General features: G+C 37.8%; 1 protein-coding gene across 8 annotated transcripts in view; it reads left to right on the top strand.

Moving 5' to 3' along the window:
* The window catches only part of LOC149316480 (ecotropic viral integration site 5 protein homolog), an 87504-nt gene that overhangs the window by 27704 nt on the left and 36989 nt on the right, over nucleotides 1-22811 (top strand). For 5 of the 8 annotated variants that reach the window (XM_089515627.1, XM_089515628.1, XM_089515626.1 and 2 more), the window contains 11 exons: nucleotides 3749-3938; nucleotides 4265-4489; nucleotides 8446-8520; nucleotides 10611-10736; nucleotides 11196-11339; nucleotides 11622-11711; nucleotides 11811-11908; nucleotides 13182-13242; nucleotides 13397-13450; nucleotides 18460-18492; nucleotides 19024-19170. In XM_089515627.1, coding sequence (XP_089371753.1) covers nucleotides 3749-3938; nucleotides 4265-4489; nucleotides 8446-8520; nucleotides 10611-10736; nucleotides 11196-11339; nucleotides 11622-11711; nucleotides 11811-11908; nucleotides 13182-13242; nucleotides 13397-13450; nucleotides 18460-18492; nucleotides 19024-19170 — 1243 coding nt within the window. The remainder of the gene's footprint in view (nucleotides 1-3748; nucleotides 3939-4264; nucleotides 4490-8445; nucleotides 8521-10610; nucleotides 10737-11195; nucleotides 11340-11621; nucleotides 11712-11810; nucleotides 11909-13181; nucleotides 13243-13396; nucleotides 13451-18459; nucleotides 18493-19023; nucleotides 19171-22811) is intronic. The other 3 variants (XM_089515630.1, XM_089515633.1, XM_089515629.1) reach the window with 2 other exon arrangements.

Raw genomic sequence — 22811 nt, 5'->3', positions numbered from 1 at the left:
TGGCCCTCTTTGTTTCTTTTGTTAGCATCTGTTCATTTGGCACATCTTAAAGCTTAGCTTGTTTCTAATTGTCCACATTGTTTAACTTTCAGCTCAGAGTTAATTTAGATTAAATGAAGCAAGAATACCATAGCACTTCTGACTATTATTAGAGCAGTCATGTGGATTAGAACTCATTTAGGTTATTTCTTTCTGTACATTGCCTTAAGAGTCGAGCAAAGATTATGTGTTTTTAGTACCCTCTGCATGTTACAGTATGTTCACTTGTCTGTGCTAAGGAATAGGTGTCTCCGACTATTTTCAAAGCCTAAACTAAATAATCTTTCAACTGTTTTTTTAAAAAAGCAGTACTAAGTAAGGGACTGAATAAGGGGCTTTTGTGATGATACTACACTTGATCTTAGCCAAAAGGCCGAGAAGTGTAATAAAGTATTCTATTCTATTCTTTTGTGATGAACAGTTCAAATTCCCTTGTCTCCTCTTTGAAGGATCAGTTATACTGATCAGGGCTAATAACTCAACTGATAAATAACTTGTTTTATCCTATTCATTGTATGCTAGTGAGTTTCAATAGCTGCTATATTTCTAAGCTGTTTTCATAGGTCATGTTGCTTCTAAACCTGTTTCTGTAGAATTGTGTGCTCTATGAATAAGATCTGCTAAACTCAAGGACCTTTTCTATGTAATCTGAGTCCCTGCCCTTACTTACAGTACTTACTTTAGAACTTACTTACTTTATGGATGGAACTATACATATTTTTTCAGGTGGGACTTTTGCCACTTATCCTCCCCTTTCCCCCTTTTCAGCCTCAATGTATTTGGAGAATTCCCCCTCCTGAAAAATGCAATCTTTTGATAGTGGCTTTTAATTTTATGACTGTATCCTGTTGTCATTGGCAACTTTGGATGCTTAATTCAGAAAGGTACAGGTTGAGTTTCTCTTATCCAGAATTCTGAAACCCGAAATATTCCAAAATCCAATATTGTACACATGGGCGACTGAGATAGCATCACCTTTGCTTTCTGATTGTTCAGTGTACCCAAACTTTATTTAATGCACAAGATTATTAATAAAGATTGTATATAAACCTACCTTTGAGCTGTGTGGTATGAGATGTATAAAAAACTTAAATGAATTCCTTGTTTAGAATTGGGTTGCATCTCCAAGGTATCTCACTATGTATATGCAAATATTACAAACTCTGAAAAACTCTGAAATACAAAACAGTTCTGGTCCCAAACATTTTGGATAAGGGAGAGTCAACCTGTAATGTATACCTTAATTTTATTTATTTATTTTCTCCTTTAGATCTTTATAGGTTGTGTTCCTCATCCATGCTAAAATGTCATTTTTTATCCAAACATGTTCCAGGAGTTAGTTCATTTCTTTTGTTCTTCCGCCAACACAAATTTTCTAAAAACAATAGGTTTGGGCTGGTTAGTTTCACTCTTGTTTTATTTTCCTATTTGGGTAATAACACTCTTTGGAGAACAGAAGTAACATCCCAGATGTGGTACTAATTTTTATGTACCTTAAACTGTGCTTCTAAACTGAAATTCCTTTAGACCAAAGCAGTGTTGGAACATTTGGGTGAACTACCTATTATGTCCTCTTAAAAACCTACTCTCTTGGAAAATTGAGCAATTACTTGGTTCCATTTACTAAGTCTGTAAGCTGAACTACTCTTTGGAGCTCTAAAAGATTCAAGTTACACCTCTCGGTGACGGAGAGAACTTTGATCTGAGCACGCGTGCAAGTCTTGACTGAAACAGAAACATTCAAAAGGGAAGTAATGAAACTTTCTCTGGAAAAAAAAAATACAAAATCTTTACTTTTTGTAGTGCTACTGGGTCAAATGATGGGATGTATTCCCCTCCAAGATAAGTTGGAATGGTTCAGTCCTAACAAATAAGGAATCCATTTGTGGAAGGTAAATCATTGATGGGAATGAAGTCATTTGTTTTCTCCTTAACCGCTTATGGTTATTAAAAACGTCAGGGTCTGAATTAAAGAACAATGGATTTACCAAGGTAAGATTCACACTATAGAACTGTAAGAAATATTTTACAGTGTAAATCTCTTGTATAGCCCAGCTGTACAAGAATGTAGCTTCAATATTAAGTATTTGCTTTAAGAGTTCTATTGCACTTTCTTTTCTGGAGTTTGAACTTGTTTACCGTGAAGCTTGTAATGAAAACGTTTTTTTCGTATGTGGAACACTGCAGTTTTACTTTATTAACTACCCAGAATATGATTCTTGAATCAATTTCTGATCTTTATATTCATTATGGGAAATTACTACAGGAAATTAAAGAATCCACTTGCATAGGGAAAAAAAGAATGCACAGGGGATTGCCTTTTGATGTTCTATAGTTCTCAATTTTTATTTGGAATTCATGCTTCCTTTCTGCTTTAAATCTTTCTTTTCCCTATCTCTTTATTACTTAAATGCCATGGTGTCACTAAGATTGGCGTCACCCAGAGCTGGTAACTCATGGTGTCACTTCACTTTGACTTCCTCCCATACTACACCATACAGAATCCTTAGCAATGTTTTTTGTACTAATATGACTCATAAATCATCCCTCCATTGACCTCCTTACAGCTTTTATCTGTAATTCTTCTCTCAGTAGTTTTGAAATATCTTCCACACTCCTGTGGATTAACTCTATTTATTAGAGAAATAATTGGAAATGGTGAGGGCAGGTGTAACCGTTGTTGAAACTCAGGTCACCTTAGGTCCACCATAAATTGAAAATAACTTCAAGCCATGGAACTACAAAAATAGCAACAGAATGGTATTTATTGCTCATACTAGTCAAATGCTTATTATAAATATTTTTATAAATCTGGTAAGGAAATGATAGGTTCCTTAGAGGAGTAAGTGTTTGTAGTTTTGTCTATGGTTGCAGCCCGTATTAGAGCTTGATTGTAGCCAAGCTTCTCACTATTTGGAAGCCACTTGCCTAGATTTCTAAAGAACTGTATATTGCATTAACAAATATAAATTCCTAAATGTCTGTCTAGCAATGTGAATACAAATATTGGGAGGCAATTCAGTGGTAGGATCAGTAGAAAGGAGGCTTACTTGCTCTGGCTTCTTGGCACATACCCCCTTATCCATTTTTGGAGTCAACCTGGCTTGGAATGAAGGGAGGAAAGACACATTATGAATGTTCAGTGAGCATATAACAGATAAATACTATTGGATATGTTTCAATCATGCACATTTTACAACTCATGTCTCTATGTGCATATTGTCGTTACATGCGAACCATTTTCAGCCTCCCTAATATTTACTACTGTACTTAATAAGATTTTACCTGAATGTATCTTTTAAATTATTGTAAACTGCTTTTTGTCCCATGCCAAGAGCAAAGTGGGGTATAAATTAAATAATTAATAAATAAAATGATCGTAATAAGTCTTTCCACAACATTCTACTTGTCAGAGGAAGATATACATCAAGCCTAATTCTACTGGCATAGCCAGCTCTGTATTTCATTTTCTCTATAATAATCCTCTTTTAAAAAGAGACTGATTCATGAAGTCTATTAAATATTCCCCTATTTTAAAAAAAATACAATTAAATAACAAATAAGATTCTTAGTGTAATCTGTACTATGCATAGTAATAAAGTTGGTCATGCAAGCAGACGTTTAACATTTGGCTAATGGTAGTGTTTTAAGCTTTATAATGAAAAGACTGGCTGATCAGAAAGCTCAAACTGGTTTGCATCTACTACAGATTGTTGGAAACTGACAGCAAATCACTGCGATCAGTAAATGGGTCAAGAAGAAACAGTGGCTCCTCACTCGTATCTAGTTCATCAGCTTCTAGCAATCTCAGCCATCTAGAAGAAGATACCTGGATCCTTTGGGGGAGAATTGTAAATGAGTGGGAAGATGTGCGGAGAAAGAAAGAGAAACAAGTTAAGGTTCGTTGACTTTAGTACATAGTTTTTAGCACTTAAAGCAAGCTAAACTACTCTCCGAGATACATTTGAGATTTGAATTGAGATCAAGGTAATTATCATAGTAAATGCTTAACGGGGTAAAATTGTGTTAAATCTCTGTACTGGACAAATCATTGAATTTCCTTTGTAGTTTATCTTTGTCCTGCACATTTTATTCATCTTTGTAAAAGAGAGGAAAAGTTTACAGATTAAGATGAAGTTTTTTTTAAAAAAAAATTAAATTGGAGATAACTTTGTGCTTTATTGGAAATAAATAATGCTCATCTTGGATTTTTCTTGTGTTCTAGGAACTGGTTCGAAAAGGGATACCTCATCACTTCCGAGCAATAGTTTGGCAACTTTTGTGCTCAGCTCAAAATATGCCAATTAAGGAGCAATATTCAGAACTCTTAAAAATGACTTCACCCTCTGAAAAACTTATAAGAAGGGACATTGCTAGAACATACCCTGAACATGAGTTTTTTAAAGAAAAGGATAGCCTTGGACAAGAAGTTTTATTTAATGTAATGAAGGTAAGTTACTAGCTCATACCTGTGAAAGGACAGCTAGAGCAGGGGTAGGCAACCTGCGGCCCGTGGGCCGGATGCGGCCCAGCGAGGCCTTGGGACCGGCCCCAGCCCGGTCCTGCCGCCGATTGCCACCGGGGCCTTTGGCCTCTCGCGCGCAGGGGCTAGGGGGGCAATTGTCTATAGACACCTCAGAAACATGCATTTATATTAACATTTTTTAAAAAATCAGCATTTTTTTTTGCGTGTCCTCCACTTTTTTTTAAAAAAGTGTCCACCATTTGAAAATGTTGTCCTACATTTGTCCCGGTTTATTTATTTATTTAAATTTTTAAAAAATCATTTAATTATTTATTTTTTTGCTTCGGCCCCCCAGTTGTCTGAGGGACAGCAACCCGGCCCCCGGCTCAAAAAGGTTGCCTACCCCTGAGCTAGAGGATTCAGCTTCATTTGGATTGTGATACTACTGGTTGAGTCTAACTTAACCAAAATGCTTGAGATTTCAGGTATTTTTGTATTTGCATATATGCACACAATGAGGTATCTCTGCAGGACTGCAGTGCTCGTTAGATCTAAGTAACATATAACCTATGGTATAGGATGAGTGGAGCTACAGTCTCACAATATCAGGAGGGCTATATATATTTCCCCTGTTCCGGCTTCTTGAACAGCGGATGGAGAAATTATTCCTAGTGCTTGTGTCAGATGTTGTTTCTATTGCTTTTTAAACTTATGAGAGTGTTATTCTGAGATACTGCAGTGTACAAAGGGATGAGTTCACAGATGTTTGCTACACAGGTTTCTGCAATCTGTATTGTGAATGTTTGCATTGCCAGACCAAGACATTTTGCTGCCTGAGGCAGAGCAGTAATTGGCACCCCAGTCTTGCCTGTCAAGATAGATGTTATCAGGACCAATAAAATTATTTTGATATCTGAGGCAGAAAATCTCCAAAGTGTCGCCCTGCTCTCTGGGACTTTAAATAGAATTAAAATAAGTTAAATAACAAGTTGCTTCCTTTTTATGTCTATTCCACCCCTTCACTGGTTGCTTGAGGTAGGTGCTGGCTAATGTTGCCAGATTTTCAAAATAGCAATAAATGACAGTTGAAATCCATGACATGCAGGGAAGACAGTCAGGAAGCAGCTAATAACAAGTTTAATGTTCCAGTTACATACCAAATGAAAGCTTTCAACTTTAACTTAGCCATTAATTTCTCTACAAACTTAACATATTGTCTATGTTCATAAATTACATGAATCACACATTTCTGTCTGTATGAAGGGTCCACACTTCAAAATGCAGGGTTTTTTGGCATCTTGTTCAGTCTATATAAAAAGAAAAGCTTTACAGCTCTCTAACAGGGTCCACTCCCTAATATAAGGGATATGTGCCAGTCCTATAAGGCTTTTTGGTCCTCAGATAAAGGACATCCCTTTATAATAAGGACTGCCAGGCAAACCTACTCCTGGCAGAGAGGTTTATATTCACCCTCCACATTGTAACTGAAGCTTCAAATCTCCACAGACAATCCCAGATTTTGTGATTTAGTGAGACTGTGAGTAGTAGTAGTAATAATAATAATAATAATAATAATAATAATAATAATAATTTTATTTCTTACCCACCTCTACTCACAGCTCGAGGTGGGTTACAACATATTAAAACACAATCATTCTATAAAATACACATATTAAGCTACATCTCTATGCAATATTTATATTACAGTATGGGAATAGAGCTCAGCAAGTAACTCTACTCATGCTCAGAGTTGCTCTTTTCTTCCTTTAAAGTTCATTTATGAGGTACTTGACCAATAAAACATTTTCTGAACAGCCCAGCATTTAACACTTTCTAGCAGCCATTGGGAAGAAAAAATGATCCTTTTAGGCACCCACGCGGCGATTGTAGGGCTGGGCGCATGCAGATGCCCAGTCCTACAGAATCCTGAATCCTGAAATCGGCCCTAGACTGGCACAGAGCCCCAGTCTGTACTGGGCCTAAGCTAGCAGCAAAAGCAAAATTCCAATGCTGCTCAATGTAGTCTTCGTGTATTCCTATGGACATATATACATGTACAAACACACACACACACACATTTTAAAAGGTATATTTTCTGCTACGTAAGAATGGGTGGATTTATTTGCAGTATTTCCTTCAAAAAGGATTTTTAAATAAAACCACCTGGAGACTTTGCCTACTGCTTATTGAAAGCCCTAAGAATCTAATTTGTAGGAGCTGCCTATGTGTGATAGTGCATCATTATTTCAGCTTCATCCTGTGGAACATAACTGAACATAATTTAAGAGGTGGCATAGAGTAAAATCCGACAGCATAACCTTGACACAATAGAAATGGATTTGGACAATTTTCTTCAGTGATTGGGGAACAGGAAGAGGAAGGGTGACAGGACAATTCTGAGTCATGGTCATTTCTAAGGAGTTTTCCATTCTCTCTTTCAAGCAGAGTTCAGACAGGGAGGGGCTTGGGACAAGAGTGCAGCACTTTATCAGCTCCCAGTGGCATTATTATAGTTAAAGCCCAAGCGGAGGGAGATGTTGCAGCTATTGTTACTGTATTAAATTCTTTCCCCCGAAAGAAACAATAGCAGCATTTTAGATCTTATGCTGCCTGTTTTGCAGCAAAGCTAATATGTACAGTTACCATATTCCTTTTTGCTACTTTAGTTCGCTCTTTGCTTCTGATAAGCCGAGCCTTCTTCTCCTACCAGACCAATTAGAAAACTGGCAGCTGCTGGGCATAAATGGGTGAGGGAAACCACAGAAGCCTGGCAAAATTACCACAGAGGCTACACATTGAGAAAAGGAAGAGGAAGGTCTTTGGACTCCTCCTCCTCGCAGACGTAACAAGCAGAGCAACCCATAGCAGTTGGAAACTCGCTGGGCAGAGTAGCACATAGGCAGACACCTGCCTTGCTGTTATATCAAATCCAGGAAAAGAGAGAAAGCTGCCAGCATTCTTAAGTAAATCAACCAGCACCTGGCTTTGTTTTGGGCAGCGCAGGTAGACAATAACAGTAGTTGGTAGTTTGGTGGATAGACCAGGGCAGCAATGGTCAGTGGGCTTCTCCCAATCCTTCCAATTGCTTCTTGGGGCAAGCACTTCAGCTTGTGTCATGGGTTACCCAGTCCAGCAGTTACAGAAACTGAACACATTTTGTTACAGAGATCCATGATATTCTGGAATATTATATGGCTTGAGTAAGAGACTTCCACAAGTGAAATATTTGAATTGACCGTATGGAATGCCAAGGGCAATTGTAGTGTAGTGATTTGAGCGTTGGACTACAACTCTGGAGACCAGGGTTCAAATCCGGGGTTCAGACATGAAAACCCTTGGGCATGTTACACACTTTCAGCTTCAGAGGGAAGATAAAGGCAAACTCCCTCTGAAGAAATCTTGGCAAGAAAACCCCACGATAAGTTCCCTTAGGATTATTGTTAAGTCAGAAACAACTTGAAGGCACACAGCAAGTACCATATGAAATGACTCTTAGGAACTGGAAATGGTCTGATGGTTTCTGTTTGAACTTCTGATGCTGAGGAGGAATTAGACTATTGTTTCAAATTGGATTCATCTGTTTATGCATTTAAGCCAGCTGAGAGAAGGAGGACATGCACACTGCCAGTTGACTTGATCCCATAAAAACACAGTTAAACATTCCCTGCTGATCTCTCTTTCCTTTCAAAGAGAAGCATGGCATCCAGTTCCATAGGATTTGCACTCACTGGCAGTGACTCAGGTGTCATCTAAAGTTCTAGTTGAAAATGCTACAATTAAAGCTGGGACTGTTTGTGTGTAAAGAACACATCCTCAGGGAGCAGACTTCTAGGACTTGCTTCCAAATGCTTTGTACTTTAATTCTCAAGCATGCCTTTTGGAAGCTGATGTGTTACTGATTCTACTCTTAGTGTCTTACCAGGTCTTAATTGTTTTTCTAGGCATACTCTTTAGTGGACCGTGAAGTTGGTTATTGCCAAGGAAGTGCTTTTATTGTTGGATTGCTTCTTATGCAGGTAAGTGAACAGCATTGTACTTTGAATCTGTTGTTGAAATTCTGCTTTATTAAAAGCTTAATAAAGTAATAACAACTATAACAATAGTAATAGTAATATAAAACTGACACAAAGATCTAAGTTGAAACTGTCTCGTATATTATCTGAATTGGTCTTTACTACAGATCTGGAGTGAAAATTTTCACATAGTAAACAGGTAGTTTCTAAATGTCTTCTCACCCAGCCAGGACTTAATGTGAGCGGGTTTAAGCCCTGCTATTTGTTTCTGTCCTGTGGCTGGACCAATGATGGGCAACTGTGAAAGGGTAGGGGCTACACTGGTCCTTGAGGAGACCTTGGAGGGCTGCACCCACTTCTGAAGAAAAAAAAATCAAAGTTTGTTTTGCCCTCAAACATCCTCTACTGATTATGGGGGGCATTTGCATCATCTTTTTTGGGCCTGCTTCGGTCATTTTAGACTCAAGAGAGACCTTTTTTAACAACAAGAAGGGGAAGTCCCTGTTTCAAAGAAAGCTTCTCCAAGGCCTGCATTGTCCAGAAAAGGCCAAATATGGCAGAAATGCCTCCCCGAATGGCATTTTGGGACAAACAATTTTTTAAAAAATTTGCAAAATGTTTTTTAATCTTTGGTGGACCCAGGAGGCCTCCGGATATGGTGGAAATGCCTTCCACATCCTTCAGAGGGCATTTTGGAATAAAAAAAAATATTTTTCTTCCCTGAAGAACCCTGAGAGCCACAAAAATAGCGCTCAGAACCAAACATAGCCCATGGGCCACACCTTTGCCACCCTTGGGCTATGCCACGGAATTTACTATATGTTTTATTTATTTATTTAATTTCTATGCTGCCTTCTCCCAGAAGGGACCCAAGATGGCTCAGAAACAAAAACACATTAAAGGCTTGTTGCAATTAAACAATTAAAGCTTCACATAAAAACAATATAAAATTACAAACATTAAAACCACAATAAAACCACAATACCCACCTCATATAACAAACACCCCCTATAAAAAGCTGTCCCATGATCACACATTAAAAGCCTGCCTGAATAAAGATGTTTTGCTTGCCGAAGGAAGGCAAGCAGGGAGGGGGGCAGCCTTGTTTCCCAGGGAAGGAGCAGCCACCGAGAAGACTCTCTCTCGTGTCCTCACCAGACAAGCCTGTGATGGGGGTGAGACCGAGAGAGAACCTTCTCCTGACGATCTTAGGGCTCTAGTAGGTTAATATAGGGAGATACAGTTTCTCAAACAGTCTGGACCTAAGCCATGAAGGGCTTTATTGGTCATGATTAGCACTTTGAATTGTGCCTGGAAATGAATTGGTAGTCAGTGAAGTTGTTTCAACAAGAGAGTTATATGCTCCCTATAACTGGCCCCGGTCAGCATTCTGGCTGCGGTGTTTTGAACCCGTAGAAGTTTCCGAGCAGTTTCCTAAGGCAGCTCCATGTAGAATATGTTACAGTAGTCCAAACGGGATGTAATCAAGGCATGTGTCATTCTACACAGATCTGAAGTCTCAAGGAACGGCTGCAGCTGGTGCACAAGTTTTAGCTGTGCAAATGTACTCCTGGCCGCTGCTGAAACCTGGGCATCCAGGCTCAGAGTGGAGTCCAGGAACACACCCAAACTGCGAGCCTGAGATTTCAGGGGAAGTGTAACTCCATCCAGTACATACATTGTATATTATATATTGACTCCTTGGTTGCTGAAAGAGGGAAAAAATCTCATCTATTTTCTTTCTAGAGGCAACTGCACATATTTTACAGAACTGTTCCAGAAAGTAGTATGTAATAGAACCTAGTTCTTCTATAGGACAAAATCACAAGGGAAACTTAACATAGTCTAGTCATTATCTTGACTAATGTAATACAGAATGAATCTGTATTGCTGAATGGTAGACACAGATTGCTGATGTTAGGAAGCCATGTTGCAGAGGTTTGGTTTGAGCCAATGTAAGTTCTCAGATGGCATTTCTTAACAGTTGTTGAGAGGGGGAGGGAGGTTTGTAAGCTATATATTCTTGAAAATGTTCACAGTGCATTTTACAGCATTTGAGTACTAAACTTTGGACATGATCTCCTTCAAAACAGATGCCTGAGGAGGAAGCATTTTGTGTGTTCGTCAAGTTAATGCAAGATTATCGCCTTAGAGAACTCTTCAAACCAAGTATGGCTGAACTGGGCCTTTGCATGTATCAGTTTGAATGCATGATACAGGTATAACTGAATTCTGTATATCTCTTGTATGATGTGAGTTATTAAGTCATAGTTCTTCTCTCAAAGTTGCAGATATTTCAGACTTATAAACAGTAAATTAGGAAAACAAAGTGGAAGGTCATAATTAGACACATTTGGCAAGGAAAGATGCTTCCAAAGCATAGGGGGAAGGGACTGATGTTTCATCTCCAGTTCCTTCCCAGCTCAGATTGTGAGCTGCCTTTGGTCCTACATGAATATAAAGGAAGGTTTAGATGGCACATCTTCACTTTATGCCACATTGCATGAGGGTAGCTTGATCTGTATGCAGCCTTCACGGTCATATGTTTTCCTTTTTTCAGTATAAAGATAGATGTCATTGTTTAAAGTATGGTCCTTTAAGAACATTTCATAAGATATTGTTCTAAGAGATTTAACTACAAGAACCATGTCACCAGGTAATTTTCATTAACCTTTCAGGAGCAGCTACCAGAGCTTTATGTGCATTTCCAGGCCCAGAGTTTTCATACTTCTATGTATGCATCTTCCTGGTTCTTAACTATCTTTCTGACATCTTTCCCACTGTCTACTGCAACAAGAATATTTGATATATTTATGTCTGAGGTAAGGTATTGTCTAGTTCCATTTTCTTTAAAAGTCATTGATCAAAGGAGTAATTCCTAACATAGATTATAATTTTCCTTGAATTAAACTTGCTACTTTTATGCTTCGGATAAAGCCTGTGCAGATACCCATTTATAATAAAATGGTTCATATTATACTGAAACAGTAGTTTCCCATTAAACCTGCAATGAAAAATAACTTCAGACTCTGTAAAGCCCAGATATATGTTCTTTCAATACCTGGAAATATCTGCTTAAAATAAAATGTATGCCTTCTTTGTAGGGTTTAGAGATCGTTTTTCGGGTTGGTTTAGCGCTGCTACAGATGAATCAAGCAGAATTAATGCAGCTCGACATGGAAGGAATGTTACAGGTAGGTGAAATGTTACATTAATATGCCAAAACATTGGAAAGTTTGATTATAATGTCAGTTTTAATCACTTGTGATTATGTGCTCTGATTTTGTTTTTAGCACTTTCAGAAGGTTGTACCACATCAGTTTGATGCCGGGCCAGACAAATTAATCCAAGCAGCATACCAGGTCAAATACAATGCTAAAAAGATGAAGAAGCAAGTATTATGTTTTCTTCTTTTAAAGAAATAAAATGTGTATTAGTTACTCCAAAGTTAAATGCTTCCAGGGCAATATACAATAAAAAAGAAGATAAACACCATGTTTAAAAGCAGCACAGTAAGAAAAATCAGTTCAAATTGTAAGAGGTTAGAAACTAGAGTAGCACATTAAGATAAAACTACTTGAAACACATAGAGCCAGTCACATTCTTACTGGGCCAATCACATTCATATTTAAGGACCACTGTACCTCTCAAGAGGGAATCTTGCTCCCTCTTATAGACAAGCAATTCTTCCAAAGGGGTGTGTCCATGAAGGACTAAGACCATTTTGTTTAGGAAAATTTCTTTAAACAGCAATGGAAATCAGCTCATCTTGATCACATTAAATGCATAATATACAGTCTACCTGTAAAAAAAACCCACATTATATCTCCTTCTCTCGTGCTTCCTTTTGACGAGGCATTTGAAATGGCCAAAAGAATATATAGGGCCCAAACAGACAGGCCAAAATAAAGCTGCTTCACATCACTTTGGAGGCATGCTGTTTAAATGACACACACATCTTAATAGGCCAGAAGCTGTGCCAAAGCTGTGCTCCAGTCCTTAGGACTAGAGTGTGGCTTTGGCACAGCTTTTGGACTCTTAGGATGCATGCATCATTTAAACAGCATGCCTCCAAAGTGACCCAAAGCAGCTTTATTTTGGTCTGTCTGTTCTTGCCCTTAGTTAAAATTAATGCCAAAACCCAAAGTTTGATGTATGTTTGCTACTGAATTCTCAATAATGTGCCCATTACTGTAGCACAGGATCAATATGATAATTTACCCACAAGTTCCTGTGATATCTTAGTGATCAGAATATATAGGCATGTGAGTATGAAAAAAAAAAGGTGTGTGACAGTTGCACAAATATCCATACTCCCAGCTGTATGCTGGTCAGGTGATGATTCCAGATGTGGCTTACCAAAAATTGCAACAAATAGGGAGTTATGTGGCTCTACCACACTGTGGTGTGGATGTTTGTGTGAGAGAGAGATTATTTGTCCGTGTGTTTCTATATTGGGGGAAATGTCAAATATGAAGAAGAAGCTTTAAACAATAAGGAATAGTAGGAAATCCAGCCCTGACCATTTCAGGGTAAAGGGAAAGGAAAATCTGTTTCAGCAAGTGCAAGAAACTACAGTCCCATTTTAGGTATTAGCTGTAGGAGTGAATGTCAGCAGTTAATATGAAGTCTAAAAACACTTTGCAATGGCTTTCACTCTTCAGGTTAGAAAAAGAATATACTACTATAAAAACAAAGGAAATGGAAGAACAAGTTGAAATTAAGGTAAGCAGAGGTTTTTTTGTGCTGTCTTTTGACGCTGATTTCTTATTTTCCTACACTTTTAAAAAATCATCTTTCTTTGTTTGGGGGCATAAACATTTAATTTTCCATTTAATTGCTCATATTTGGTGATTTTTATATTTTACTTGCTTTTCAGAGATTACGGACAGAAAACAGACTTTTAAAACAGAGAATTGAAACGCTAGAAAAAGTAAGTGTTCTAGAGCTAAGTCCTGAATTCAGTCTCTCTTCATTGCTTGTATATTTTACATTTAATGGTGCAATTCTGAATAATGACACTAATATGAATAATATGACAACTGTATTGTTAATTTATATTGGAAGTGTCATGGTGGCTCTTCATAGCTATACAACTCAGTGTTTTAAATTATGTGTAATTGCCATTCATCTGCAAATTGAGCTTAAGAAATGAGTGCAACAAAGAATTCTATGTCCTCTTTAAGGCCTAAATGTTTTATTGATGCATAAGTTCTTGAGTTAATGAAGATACAGAGAGTGAAAGTGGTCGATGTACATAATGAACTTTGGACAAAAGATCAGTGTCCTGAGGCAGTCGTCTTGTTGAAAGAAAGCTTGGATGAAAGCCAGCTTGTTTCCATTATGCATTAACCAGAGACTAATTAGCAAAGTATCACAGTTTTATGTGTTGTATTTTCATATTGTTTTGTTTCTCAACATAAGCATATAATACTCTGAGGAAATTCTTAGTTGTCTGGCTTCCTTTGGGTTTATCAAGTTCCAGATATCCAGATTTTCTCAAGAACCATCTGCTATTCTTTCTGATTTCCCTAATCCCCAGGCACACCTCATGAGTAAAATTAATCCTGTGTGTTCTGTGAAGAAAATCCAACAAAAGCCATATCTTCTGTCCTGTTGTTTTAAACATATTGACACTACTAATTATCTCTTGGATAGAGTGGCATTGGATGCAAAGCTCCCAAAACTGAACAACCTACAAGGAGATGAAATGCTGTCAAATTAAGCTCTTGCATGATGAAAGAAAAAACACCTAAAATAGCAATGTTAGATAATATTTTGGTGTGTTTTAATATTCTGTTGGACTAACTGCTACTGCAATAATTATATGAATAGTAAAGCATTAAGTACTAGGTATGTGTGTTTGAAATTAAAACCAAGTGTTGGTTGTACATGGTTCTGTTGGATGTATTAATTTTGCCTGCATGCTGATACAGCATTTGAACCAAAATTGAATTGTGCTTGTACCTGTGTTTATTATCAATAATAATAATAATAATAATAATAATAATAATTTATAAAGCGCTGTAAATTTACTGTTTACTGTTGGTATTTTTTGCTTTTGTATTTTGAGAAATCTCAATTCCTCCAACAAGTTGGAAATATTTTCCAATATACTTGTGGACTCTTTACTGATGGGGATGTTGCTTGAGTCCCCTTGAGTCTAGGAACATTCTGACTTTTTCTGCCCCTTTGCTTATATGAGCCACCTCCTGATGAGAAGAGCAAGCTGGAGAAGCTGCATGCTAATCTTTTAGCATATTTTTAAAATTCCCTTCAGCCTTCCTGCTTTTCACTCAACCACCACCACTCTAACTTGCTTTACTAGATTATTTACTATGTTCTTTCTTTGAGGAGAAACACAACTGGAGAAATCAGAAGTTCTCTTCTAAGCTTCTGTTCCTTGCCTCACCGGAAAGGATAGAGTTCTTTTAATAATAATAATAAGTTTTTCTCTATTGCTCTGATTTCCAAAATAGTCATAGAATCACATAGTTGGAAAGGGCCCCATGGGCCCTCGAATCCAACCTCCTGCTCCAGTGCAGGATCTTCAGCTAAAGTATCCCCAGCAGGTCACTGTCCAGCCTCTTGTTGAACATGTCAAGAGAAGGAGACCCTACCACCTCACTAGGCAATTGGTTCTATTGCCAAATTGCTCTTACTGTCAAGAAGTTACTGTTACTGTCAAGAAATAGCATCTGCTATATACTTAGTTTTTATGGCCTAAATGTAGAATTTTACTTTCTTCTCTATTAAATTTCATTGTATTAATTTCTGTCCAATTTTTTAGTTTATCTAGGTTCTTTTCTCTTTCTGTCTTCCATTGTGTTAGCCACCACTCCTAGTTTTGAGTCACCTGCAAATATGATAAACATTTCTTTTATTCCATCATCTAAGTCATTGATAAAAATGTTGAAGAGCAGTGGCCCTAGGGAAGTCCAACATGATGTAATTGTTTTTGAGTGTTGAACTAGAACATGACGAGGTCAGGGTTCGAATCCCTCCTTGGCCATGGAAACCTACTGGGTGACCTTGAGAAGTTTCAGCCTCAGAGGATGGAAATGGCAAGCCTCCTTTGAAGAAAAGTGCCAAGAAAACCCTATGATAGGTTTGCCTTAGGGCTACTATAAGTTGGAAATAACTTGAAGGCAAACACCACCACCATCAACAATGGCTCTAGGACAGAATCCTGTCATACTCCACTCGAGACCTCCTTCCAGTTTGAAGTGCAGCATAGTGTCTAGATCAAGGGAAGTAATAGTACCACTCTATTATGCTTTTATCTGACCTCACCTGGAATACTGTGTTTGTTCTGGCACCACAGGTCAAGGAGGATAGTGACAAACTGGGACGTGTCAAGACCAAAATGGTAAAAGGCCTGGAAACCATGTCCTATGAGGAGTGGCTTAGGGAGCTGAGTATATTTAGTTTGAAGAAGGTGTTAGCCATGTTTAAATACTTGGAAGACTGACGGAGCAAGCTTGTTTTCTGCTGCCCCAGAAACTAAGACATGGACCAATGGATTCAAACTACAGGAAAATATATTCCACCAAAATGTTAGGGAGAACTTCCTGACAGTAAGATCTGTTTGACAATGAAATACACTGCCTTGGTGTATGGTGGAGTCTCCTCCTTTGGATGTCTATCTCTTGGGGGTGCTTTGATTGTGAATTCCTGCATGGTGGAGGGTTGGACTGCATGGCCCTTATGGCCTCTTCCAACTTTCTCATTCTATATTTTGATTCCTGTAATTAACTCCTCCATGATGGTTAGGATCAGGATTGCCAATTCCCTTGTTCCTTCCCCTTCCTTTTGACATAAGAAATTATCTGCAAAGCACATCAGGAATTTGTTGAAGAGCCTATGCTTAGCAGAGTTAGTCTCCCAGAAGATATCAGGGTAGCTGAAGTGTGAGATTTGTTTCTGAAAAGCATAATCTACTACTTCTTCTTTGTTTCGTAGCCGTAGTAAACTACCACAATGTTGCATTTATTTATTTCTCCATTTATATTTACCCATGTGTTCCACCCATATGCTATTGAAATCTGGGAACTGTCGTTTGTTGTGGCACCAGAGTTCTCTGACAGAAAAGGCTAAATGTCTCACAAAACTACAGTTCCCAGAATTCCATAGTACTGAGCCATGGCAGCCATAGTACTGAGCCATCCAACTGGATTATTTCTGCAGTGTGGATGCAGCCCATGTGGACATTAAAAAAAAATCAGTTTTCTGGACTGGCAGTTGTATCTTTTTCAATGAAATGTGAGGTAAGGAATCACTCCCTTAAAATATTTGAAAATGTGTTTGGGATGTAATATATCCCAAATTTTATGAGGAATATAAAGGATCCATATCAGAATCATGATTACGTTAACCTTATCTCAAGGTACTGTACTTTTTTGCTTACCAACTCTCCAAATCAAGGAATATTTCTGTCAGTACTATGCTCAGGTTCAGCTTAATCATTTGAGAAATATCCTAAGGAAACAAGTACATCAATTGTCAGCAATTAGCTGGATGGTTTAAGATTACAAATGGGCATTATGCCAGATTTAAATTCATAAATAATATAATCAGAAAACTTCCCCAAGCTTGAACTAATTTTGTCAATCTTGGTATGGAAAAGTCATTTTTCCCCTGACAAATAATGCCATATTACTTGTCTTCATGACTGTCACTTCTTTATGTACCGAACTATTAATTGTGGCACACTGTCTAATAGCATATGCTAAAGGTATCTGGTTATTATTTCTAGCTGTTCTTCCTCTGGCTTTCTCCTACAAGATTTCCTATAATTGCCTAGGCAGAAGTTTAAATTCCTGACCAAAAAATTCTGTCCTGCATATTTTGCACAGTGAAGTATGGCGTTCTCCTTATCATGAAGCTAATATTTTCTCCCCAGTATTTATCCCAGATTCTATTGTGGGGGGGGGGGGGGGAGGGAGGAAATCTGGCTTGCGAACTCTTCCCTGCACTCATAAAATGAAGCAGAAAAGGATGAGGAGTCATTTCACTTTACAGCAGGAGTGAACAACTTGTGGCCCTCCTGATGTTGTTGGACATGTTAGCCCCACTGATGAGAGTTACGGGAATTGTAGTCCAACAAAATGTGGAAAGTTCATCCTTATTTTAACGGGCAAGTCTAAGTTCAAATTAAATGTAAGTATAATTCATACTTAATCTACACAAACTGAGAACTTTCAGCAGAGCTGTCACTTTACTCTGCTGATAAAATTCATTTTGGCTTAATTATGTCCTTGATCCTTGATGTAGTATTTTGCTTGTACATCTGTTGACCAGTTTTGCCCTTGAGGTATGAATTTAGAAGTCCAGTCAGGGAAATAGGATGCCTAGTATGTTTGCAACTTTAAGGTGGCCCTTTCCAGATTGAAAGCTACCTAAACGATCACATTGCTCTGAAGGCTCTTTTCTGCTGCAGAATCTTAGCAGGGAGATCTTAAGATGGCTACTAGTTGGTCGTGGTTGTGTGTTTCAGCTGCTCTTCATGCCTCTCACTTTGCCTCACTTTTGGACCCCTTATTTCTTAAATGCTACTGTTGTCCAAATGGTTCTGCATGCTTTGGTTACCTTTACTTTTTAAGCATGCTCAAATTATACCACCTTTCAGCTCATAACATATCAGTCAAACAAGTTTCATGTGCAACTATATCATTCTCTGTGTAATAAACTGCCTACTGAAGCTTAACACAGCTTTTCCTTCATTAAGCCAGTTGAATATGGAATATTCTTATTTCTAAACCATGCCTTCCTTTTTGCTGCTGAAACACATGGCTGTTACACTTGCCTGTCTGAACAATATGTACGTTACATTTATTGTGTGTGAAAAGTAGGTAGAATTTGGGCATAATTCTCCACTCTTGATTTTGTCACTTTGTTTTCCTTTTTCTCTTACTCCTATCTGATTTTTTCCCCTTTCTGTAGGAAAGTGCTTCCTTGGCAGATAGATTGATACAGGTATAGTTCTTTAGTCTTTCACCTTAAAATCTTTCCTGCTCTCAGAAAAAAACAGCTTTCTGTTTTTAATGCATGCTTAACTACATGCATTTTCAAAATGAAGTCAGTTGCCCTAGTTAACTGAATGATTTGTTAACTACAATTCTGTGTTAGAATAATATTTAGACACGAACCTGCACATTAATCCTAATTATACTTGAAATTCTTAGTAACTGCTCCGTTCTAATTCTGTTTTGTCACTAATTCAATAGACCACTACAAACCTGTAATGGATGTGCATGCACAATGGAATAATAAATGCATGAACAAAGTTCTACTGAATGCAAATACACAATTGATCTTCCTTAGGGAATACTAAATATTTTAATATGCAGTACTACAGTGCTTTACTTCACTAAATTCATATATTGGCTGTAACAATTCTGTGATGATTTGCAAGAATTTAACCATATGGCAGAATAAATATGTAAAACTCTCGGTCTTCCCTGGATCGGTCCTCCATTTGATTTAAAAAGAAAATTGTGTCCTAAGGGACAAGTGACAAGGGCCCAGGAGGCTGAGGAAAACTACCTCATAAAACGGGAGCTGGCCACTATCAAACAGCAGAGTGATGAGGCTGTTACTAAACTGGAGCAAGCTGAGAATACCATCAGGGAGCTCCAAGAGCAGCAACAATGGGTAAGGCATCTGGTAGCACCTTAATCTCTCATCTTTCTTGATCATTTGTTCTTCTTTCTCTTGGTCATGGCATGGTCTGTGTTCTCTTATTCTGAATATGTTGCCTTTTGTGATATTTGCATTAATAAAAAGTAGATCAGTACGAACAGGCTTAATCCTTATACCTGAATTCTTGCAGTTAACATAGTTTACTCAGAAGCAGATCCTGTTGATTTCAGCACATGGACTTCCAAGTAAATGTGCTCAGGAATCACCTTTGATATATGTGTGTAAACTAATGTCTTGTGTAAATTACAAGATGGTCAGATTTCTTCTCTTCTCCTTCCTATCTCTCCCCACCCATCCCAATCTCTCTCTCAGAAACTTGCAAAACATGGCAAACTGAAGAACATATTAATCTAATATGTTGTACTGGTTAACATCCAAGAAGCTGTTTCATACTATGCAACTATCACATGGTATTTCACTTCACCTGCCATGGCAGCATCCTATGGAATCCTGGGACAGGTAGTTTGGTATGGCACTGGATCTCCCTGTGCTGGAAAATTCTAAATGCCCCTCCTTAGACTGCAGATCCTAGGATTCCATAGGATGTTGCCATAGCAGTTAAAGTGGAATCATAGCGCTATAATTGTCTAGTGTCAAGGGCTCTAAGATAACTCTGAACATTTTCTATAGCAGCTTTAAAAAATTGATCTGATTTTTTTCAAATGTAATTGGCCCAGTTTCTCATAGATAATTATTGTACAAGTTTCACCTGAACAAGAGTAGAGATTTTCTGTCTATTGGTGCTAATTTATATAATTGAGGAAACTGTATGCTTTAAAGTAATAATGAAGATGGTTGGGGTTTTTATTGAATAAATAGTTAATATAAAATTTGAGAGAAGCATTGGAGTTCAAACATAAAAATTTTTATACTCCTCCCAAAATATATCAAACAAGTTGGTATTCAACACAGACTTTTCTACTTAAATTCTTCCTTCCTTCCTTCCTTCCTTCCTTCTTTCTTTCTTTCTGTATCCCACTTTTCTCCCAGTATGGGGCCCCTTCTTGTAACAAACAAAATATCTGTATATTCACCTGTATATAGGAGTGATATAGGCAACCACACTTGCTTGTAGGACAAAACCACTTTTTAACATATACAGCAATCATCCAAATTAGCATTGCCAGTTTGCAATCTGGAAAGTGAAGTTAAATCTTTTAAGTTGCTAAATGTACCACCAGGAGACTCAGCAGTTGTACATCATGCCTGTTTTCACTCTGTGTTGGCAAAAGCTGCCTCCTGTTGCCATCAACAGGACTCCAAAGTATGCTATGCTCTAAGTGGAAGAATGTGAGAACTTACTGAAGGAAAACCCTGAGCGAATCCACAACTTCTGATCCTTCTGATACACTAGAGGATTTAGTGGTATAATGTTCATTTTGTGAATTACAAATGGAAAGCTCCAGTTATAATACTTATTTGTCAGTACTTGCAACTGTCCTCAGATATTGGGTGGGTGAGTGGGTGGGAACTGCAGTGAGCAAACAGTACTGGAATCCTGCTAGATCTATTTCCCCCACCCCTGTCACTCAATTATATTTCGTATTTATATACATCTCATGGCCTGTTTCTTCAGTGGACATGGGGGTTGTGAAGAAAGAATAACTAGCATATTTTTGGTGCTATTAAGATTTCAGGCAGATGCCATCTGTAGAAGGCAAGAATGCTTTTCCTATACCACAGTTATGTTGTTGACATTCCAGCCATACTAGGTATGTTACTGCTGGAATCTGGGGAAATACTACAGAGCAATGTAATGGTGAACACAAATGGAAGAAGGACTGTGGACTAGGAATGGTTATTTGTAGATACTAAAGTGATGGTGATTTCAAGGATTAAGAAGTGTCTTTTGTACATGTAACTTTTCTATCTTTCTTTGGCATCTCATAGCCTAGTAACAGAGCTTGACTTGTATGGTGCTTTAGGAACTGGAACAAACCAAAAAATGGATTCTTGAAGGATTTGGATATTTTTAAACACCATTTTTCCTATGCTATACTAGCTTCAGGAAAAAATCAGCATGGTCTTAGTGATTCATTCTGATGTTTTACAAGTTACTTGCTTTGTTATTGAAACTAAAATCTAATGAGGAAAATCAACAGCAGTTGACTAGCAAAGAAAAATTCAGGTTGTTAAACTTGAGTCAGTAACTTAGGGCTTGTCTTCGCTGTCCAGAATACTCTGGGTTGCCCCTGGAGTATTCCGGTTCCAAATTCCCTGATATATGTGCTCCCTTCATAGCATGTTATTGATGCTGGGTGCCCTCCTCTGTGTTCACAGCAACTTGTGAATGGAGCATCACACTTGTAGCCATCAGTAAATATTATGGAGGCAGCACTGTCCCGTTCATATCTTTTATCTCAAAAGATCTTCCATCATGTATAATCACCTCCACACTCAGAGCTTAGGTGATTGTATCTAATGCCACTAAAGCCTTGTGTTAATGTTAAATTCTTAATATATTTTGCTCTAAATAGTGCCATAATACCTGTTTCAAGATGCTCACTTAAATTTTATGCACATGTCCTTACAATAAACAACAGGATGAAGATGAGGATGATTATTTGAAGTTTAATGTGAAGAGTGATTGGAAGTTGAATGATCTTGATTGGTCTAGGGAAGGAGTATGGCCTTTCAGTATTGTAGGGCACCACCTAGTGGAAATACTTATCAATATGGAATGTTAATGTTCATCAACAGCAATCCTTAGCACACATACTAGGAATAAGTCTAATTGAAGTTGGTGTGATTGATATCTGAGGGAATTTAAGATCACACAATCTAGCAGTGACTCAGAATACAAAGATGCCTGCCTGTCCAGTATTCCTGTATTAGTTACTTTGGTCGTACCTTACTCTAACTTTGCTTTTATTCAGCTGCCAGTCTTCTAAAGAACTCTTGTTTGTCCCCTTCTGATTTCATTATTGTTGACTATCTATAGTTCTGTTGTTTATTGTAAGGATCATAAGAAAATGAGTAATTAATTATGATCCATAAATGTTTATTCCTTACTAGTATTCTGAATTTCAGTTTTACATGAAAGATTTTTTACTTTCCCCCCATAACTTAATATACAAATGATAGCACTGGAACTAACCCAAACCCACAGAAACTTTCACTTGGTTCTTATCCTTCATCCACATAAATAAATACTTGCACTGAGTGATTCCTGGGGAGTTCCAATAATACGGTATTTCAGTGGATGCAAATCCACTGTCCCATGTCCCTAGGAGTGTGCATATATATAGAATGTAGTTTTTCTTCCAGTGTCCAGATACACACAGGCAGAAAGCCTATGTTATTTGAGGCAGGATATTTGTTTCTGCAAAAAAAGTAGCAAATACTGATTGATCATAGTTAGAAATATGTAACCTAGCATTTTGCATTTCTATTGGAAGTGTATTCAGAATCCCTAGATATCAACTTGTGTAGGAAATGCCTAGGGATTGTATGTCTCTCAATCCTGATTTACCCGGTAATCAGCCTCAGAGCAATGCGAGTTTGTTCTTTTGTTGATTAGGATGCAGCAGACTGATTTTTCCACCTTCCTCCCATAAGCGATCTTGGGTGCAAGGAGAAATCTCAGTAGGGAT

Source organism: Sceloporus occidentalis, unplaced genomic scaffold (assembly GCF_023333645.1).
Source record: "Sceloporus occidentalis isolate IW3139 unplaced genomic scaffold, rSceOcc1.0.p SCAF_3, whole genome shotgun sequence".
Taxonomy (NCBI): domain Eukaryota; kingdom Metazoa; phylum Chordata; class Lepidosauria; order Squamata; family Phrynosomatidae; genus Sceloporus; species Sceloporus occidentalis.
Note: the sequence above shows the minus strand (reverse complement) of the source record. Positions and strands in the feature narration are given on the sequence as shown.